At 40.4% G+C, this 6,449-nt stretch overlaps 1 protein-coding gene across 4 annotated transcripts in view; it reads left to right on the plus strand.

Moving 5' to 3' along the window:
* The first annotated feature begins 1,825 nt into the window (after positions 1-1,825).
* Positions 1,826-6,449, plus strand: part of dyrk1ab (dual-specificity tyrosine-(Y)-phosphorylation regulated kinase 1A, b) — an 11,702-nt gene continuing 7,078 nt past the window's right edge. The window contains exons 1-3 of one of the 4 annotated variants that reach the window (XM_005937900.2): positions 1,826-2,661; positions 4,465-4,534; positions 6,018-6,214. In XM_005937900.2, the coding sequence (XP_005937962.1) occupies positions 4,525-4,534; positions 6,018-6,214 (207 nt within the window). In that variant the 5' untranslated portion in view covers positions 1,826-2,661; positions 4,465-4,524. The other 3 variants (XM_014338601.2, XM_014338604.2, XM_014338603.2) reach the window with 3 other exon arrangements.

Consider the following 6,449-nt stretch of genomic DNA (forward strand, 5'->3'; position numbering starts at 1 on the left):
GGTGCTCTACCTGCACTGTGTATAGTGCTGGCGGAGCGCTGCTGACTTCGACTGAGAAAATTGTCAGGCGATGTAAGGAATACTTCGAGGACCTCCTTAATCCCACTGACACGTCTTCCGAGGAGGAAGCAGAGTCTGGGGATGAGGGGGATGACCCGCCAATTTCTGGGGGCGAGGTCACCGAGGCAGTTAAACAACTCCTTGGTGGCAGAGCCCCTGGTGTGGATGAGGTCCACCCTAGTTCCTGAAAGCTCTGGACGTTATAGGGCTCTCCTGGTTGACAAGCCTCTATAATGTTGCGTGGAGATCAGGGGCAGTGCCCCTGGACTGGCAGACCGGGGTGGTGGTCTCCATCTTTAAGAAGGGGGGACCGTAGGGTGTGTTCCAACTACAGGGGGATCACACTCCTCAGCCTCCCTGGGAAAGTCTATGCCAGGGTGCTGGAAAGGGGAGTTCATCTGCTAGTCGAACCTCAGATATAGGAGGAACAATGCGGTTTTCGTCCTGGTCACGGAACACTGGACCAGCTCTTTATCCTCCCAAGGATACTTGAGGGCACATGGGAGTTTGTAGATGTAGCATGTAGAAAATGTGAAACAGTGATGAACATTTCCTCGAGTGGCTGGCCTACCAAAATTACTCTAAGAGCACATCAACGATTCATCCAAGAAATCACAGAAAAACTCATCTAACAAACTTCAGGCCTCACTTGCTTCAGTTAAGGTCAGAGTTCATGATTCAACAATAAACAACAAAACAACAAAAAACATCCCAATGATCCCCAAGACCTCTGGGAAAATATATTTGGTTTACTGAAAAGACAAAAGCGGACCTCTTTGGAAGGTTTGATTTCTATTTCATCTGGTATAAAACTAGCAGAGACTTTTGTAAAAAAGAAACTCATATGAAGAGTTAAACATGGTGGTGGTATTGTGATGGGCTGTGGCTGTTTTGCTGCTTCAGGCCTTGGACGAATTGCCCTAATTGATAGAACCATGAATTCTGCTCTCTTGCAGAAAATCCATGAGGAAAATGTCCAGAAATCAGGTTGCGCCATGAAGATCAAGGGCACTTATGCAGCTGGACAATTTGAAATATAAAAAATAACAAAATTAGGTTTTTAGAGTGACCTAGTGAAAGTTCAAGACTAAATTTGATTGAGATTTGCATGCCCTTAAAAAAAGTCTCTCATGCTTGAAAAATGCCCAACGAATTAAAACAATCTTAAAATTATTTTGTTTATCTGAAAGATGTGAATGCATGCAAAGAAGAGAAACAGAAAAAATCAGGAAGGAGGCTAATTATTTTGCTTAGCAAATAGATTTAATTAATAATTAATAAAGATGTTCAGTGAAATTTTTTTAAAGATTCTACCCACTAACTTACCAATTTTGTGAAGTGAGGAATTCCAGCAACTCCCCAAAACTTTTTACAGTGTATGCTTTATTAAACAGTTTCATCATTTCATCATTACTGTGTCTAATAATGACTTCTTCTTTTTTTTTTTAACAAAGATAGATATTAAAGAAATAAAACGTTTACACGTTATTAACCTTTTGTTATTGTTATGACCATTTGTTGGCTGAGCTAGAATCTCTTTGTGGTTATATTGCTGTACAAGCTGTATCTTTAGACGGTGAAAATAACCGTCTAAAGATACAGCTAAATATTGAATCTCTTCTGGTTGATAGCAACAGGCCAAACGCGGTGGAAAAAGACAGACAGGGACACCACCGGAGTTATGTGTGTCCTGTAACGCGGGCAAGTTAGATCTTATTCGTCATTGGTACATCCGGGTACCTTTTTTTTTTTGATTGACAGTTGCCATGGCAACAAGCTAGAGCATCGCCATTTTGTCAGGAGGGTTTTTTTCCCCAGCTCAGTCTTTTCAAATGTTCTCCCTTCCCGCCGGAATAATGCTGTCAGTGGATATATGTCTGACGTTTTTGGATATCGAAATGCGTCTAGTGGATCGGATTAAGAAGATCAAGAGACCGACGTTTTAACACAGTTGAAATAATTAGGCGGCGCCGCACTAACTCAGTTGTCCGTGTCTCTGGTCCACCGGGCCGGTTCACTGCGCAGGTTTGGACCGCGCGCCATTTTGTGAAAATTGACACAAAATTCCTAACCAAAATTACCAGAGGACACGGATTCCGTTTCACGTTTAAAATACTCCGGATTTAACCGTGTTCTCGTGTTTGTCGAAGTGGCCGGCGCCAAATTTGCGAAGACGGCGTAAAAATCTGAATTTGGCAGAACATTTATTTAGCGGTGGCTAGATTCGTTAGCTTAACGCTAGCCACAGAAGCTACAGCTAGCCAATGTTAGCTGCGTTCATTTTGTCAACTAGCTAGCCAGCTCGCTAAGGTTAGCTGGTGAGTTATGCGTGCTAGTTATCGTTAGCATGTCGCTTGTCATCAGCTGATAGTAACGTTAGTCAAGAGTTTCTTCGACAGGCGATGTTTTTCCACAGTGCTTGGGACATGAAGAGCGCAATGAACCTGACTGGCGAATTATTTTAGCCGGTCAGAGGACGGGGAGATTGGATTTAACGTTAACATTACTCGCTAACCGTGCAGGGAGGGGAGAATCTCAAGCTGGATAAGTTTCCTCATCATACAGGTTATTGGACTTTAAATGAAGATCGTGCCATCAGAGGTGAGCAAAAGCCTTTGCGAAAGCGTCCAGGTTAACGCTTTCGTGGATGTATATGTTGTGTGTAACGTCAATGGTTAACAATGATGGACGCGATCGTGAAGTTGAGAAAGGTAGCTTATGGTATGGCGGCTAGCTAACGTTTTGTGGCGGCGCCGACTCCGCTGGAGCCATCTATAACGTTTGCTTTCAGTCAGTAGGTCAACTGATTATTAATGTCAGACAGAAACGGCATCCGAACTGGTTTTTGGACTAACCTAGAGAGAGAGGGGTGCAGCGGATTGTGTGGGTTTAGACGAAGAGTCATGCTGGCACAGTGTTAACGTCAAAGCTAGCCCTGCGATATTAGACTGTCATTGTAGGATTGAAGAAAATGTTGCTCTGCTGGCTCATATTTCCGTTGTGAATTACTGTCTAACTATATTACTTGCAGAGGTGTAGTTTTTATTTTTACAGCAATGGAGTGCGGAAGCTAACCAGGCTAACGCCTCGTAGCTAAATCGGCTAACTCGGCTAATGGTTAACGCTGACTTGTTGACGAACCAGCTGAATGGGCCCCACAACCCGCTGGCTGCACACACAGCGTCACTAGCTAACGTTAACACTGGATTGGTGAGAGATATGCTTGCTTGTCCTGCAGTTTTCAGGGTAACGTTAACGACGACAGTGTTAGCTAGTTAGACTGCTAACGGTAACGTGAGCCTGAATACGTTTGTCATTTATGCGTGGAATTGGGAGTCACATACACGAACGATATGTAGCAAGACTGGCCGCAAATTAACACTGAATATGCTTCCTAAATTCCAACCATGACGAGCGCTACCCCATCATCTGTAAGTACAGAGCTACCCGGCGACGGTCTTTATACACGAGCGTTAGGCTTTTAATTGTTTTGGGTTGGTTTCGTTTGATTCAGCTTTGGAATGGATCTAATCGGTTGGGCGTGAGAAGATGACACGCAGACTTGTTATAGAGGTCTTTAGCCATCACTTATGATATGATACGGCTAGTAATAGCAAGCTAGCTGTCGTTATATTTACACACCTAAATAGGCCCGTTGATGCCGTAATGACTAGAGCCAGGAAAGGAACTGTTCATATGTCAGTACTGAAAATTAACAAGAATCAGACATTTAGGAGAGACTAAAGAGCCACAAGTGCGCTTGCAAAATGGCTTTGTGTTAAAATAGAGCTGATATTTTCTGTGTGGTTTGTCGTTTTTTTTTTATTAAATGACAATTTTACCTCTTAGTTTTGTTAGTATAGTGCCTGCCATTGTGTTTGTGAATTTCTGTCAAACCAAACTTTTTCAGTTCTTCCTCAAAACGGTAATGGCAGTAAGGCCAGTTAGGTTCTCAGTAGCAGATGGCTATTTTAAGTTAAAATATTGTGTATTTAATTTCACCCCATTTAGATTATATTTTTAAAATCGGTATGAACATTCTGAGAGGAGGTCAAGTGCTCTTCTAGATCCACAACAATGCAAATCCTGTTTTAGTTAATGTCTGTGATAGAACTATTTAGAAGTTTCACAAGAACTATATGTATTAAGTATTTCAAATATGTAATTTCCTCGGTCTTAACTATCTTTACAGTAAAAGCACAAGTAGCTTGAAATTTTCAAATTTGAGGTCTGTTTGTAAACTCCCTCCATTAACACATTTACCCCAAGTGAGCTTCTTAAAGTTTTGGGGTGTCTTCTGCTGTCTAGCAGTTCTCTGTCCCTTCTTATGAAAAGTTTAACCACTATGAAGTTAAGTCCCACCAAAGATGCACAATGATGATATTCTGTTTTTATTCTTTGTAGTGGGTTGTGGTTTGCTGCTGGACTCTCCTCCCAGGATGATATGAAATTTTACAGGAGAAGATGCATCCAGGTTAGCTGCCATATATTAAGCCTTAACCCTTTGGTGAGGAAGTAGTGCTCTTCTAGGAGCTTCTCTTTCAGTTTTGTTGTTGTTTTAAATTCAGACTCAAAAATTTGTAGGACTCTCTTAAGGGGGGTAAAAAAGTCAAGTAAGGATGAATAATTAAGAATTGTCAGTACAGAATTTACCATTTAATTCATTGCAATTATTTCATTGCAGAGCTCAAAGTAATTAAAATTTGCTTAGTTTTTTTTTTTTTTTGTCTGAACTGAACAAGCAGTAAAACAAAGTAGTTATGACAAATGGAAGTGCTTTAAATTGAAAATATGTTGTAAAGTGTGTCTATATATGTGTATATAAAAGTGAAAAATAAGTGTTACTTTTCAAATAGTGTTTGACTGTGCTCCATCTTCTTACAGTTCCTCTTATTTCTGTCAGTGGATGTGCTTTTTTTTTTTTGTTTTTTTTTTTCTTCTTGCTTTTCGAAAGCTGGGTCAGCTTTGTAACGCTCTCAGATGGAGTGCAGGTTTTGGGCTGTGCAGCTATTTTGCTGTCAGGCTCTTGTGTTGAAAGCAACGTCTAAGTGTGCCAAAGTTCAATTTTATTTCTTGTTTATTTCTTGTTTTCTCATTGGAAAATGGGAGCAGCTCTGCCCTGGCAACAAAAGTAGGCTATTTGCATACTGCGTTGTGATTGGTCTGTGCATTGATGGGCTTGCCAAATCACGCTGTATCTCTGTGGTGATAGGCTATGCTAATTAGGTGCTGTTGCTGGGATTCTGAATAGTGGTTACTGTGTAGCACTGGTGAATTGTGTTGTCTGGTGAGAGATGCTGATAGCTGAACATGCTATTTAATAATTTTTTGATTCCTTCTGGCTTAAAATGAAGGATGATTCACTGTACAGTGTGGAGATGCTTTATTTTCACCCCTTTTCACTGTTAAACCTGCTGTTTTGCTCCTTTTTCTTCACAAAGGTTAATATGTTACTATTGTATTTTATTTTGTGGTAATCCTTTAATGCTGTTTTGTTTTTTGGGGGGGTTTTTTTGCTTTAAATGTTTAACAAAAGACACTTTGTATTAACCTGACGTTTCTCTTAAATATGTATTCATTCTTGCTATTCTTAACATCATTTTTGCCTTTTTTTTTTTTTTTTAAAAGAACGATCTTATTTCACTATACATATAAACACTAGAAATGCATAATTTGCATAAGTATTTTATTTTCCCAAAGCTAAATTTAGGTTCGTTTTTGTGTTAAGGGAAGCATTGCCTGTTTAAGTAGCAAAACAAAAAGGCCATTTGTATTTTGTCTGTACAGTAAGTAGAAAATATATTTTTACTTTGTCTTTTTGGCCACACATCTCTTGTGTGGAGGAGGTAATACAATAGTTTCAAAGCAAGATTATTACATTTTTTTTTTGTTCTTTTCTTACCTATAATGTTGAATCAGTTAATTTTGCAACTCAAAAGAGTGTTAATTTCTTCCAGGAGGAGAGACTTCAGCATGCAAACCTTCGTCCGTCCGGCTTGCGCCCTCTTTTTCTTTACACACTGCTGGTCTTCAGATGGCTGCTCCAATGCCCCATACGCACCAGCAGTACAGTGACCGCCACCAGCCAAGCACTGACCAATCTGTTACGGTCTTACCGTACAGCGACCAGACACCACAGCTCACTGCCAATCAGGTACACTAACCCTACCCTTCTCCACCTCCTGGATTTCCTTTCATCTTAACCCGGCAATACTTTTTGTGGTTTATTAAAATCCGGTTCACCTTTTGTTGCTGTCACCAGGCAGAGTAGCTGCTTGTCAAATGTTTTCTTCACTCTGTTCATGTCATATTGTGCAAAATCAATTATAGTGCATTTAATGATAGCCCTTTAACACTAAGCTGTATCATCCAGAGCTGCTGTGTATAGT

This window comes from Haplochromis burtoni, unplaced genomic scaffold (assembly GCF_018398535.1).
Source record: "Haplochromis burtoni strain Fernald_Lab_line unplaced genomic scaffold, NCSU_Asbu1 Contig_216, whole genome shotgun sequence".
NCBI lineage: Eukaryota > Metazoa > Chordata > Actinopteri > Cichliformes > Cichlidae > Haplochromis > Haplochromis burtoni.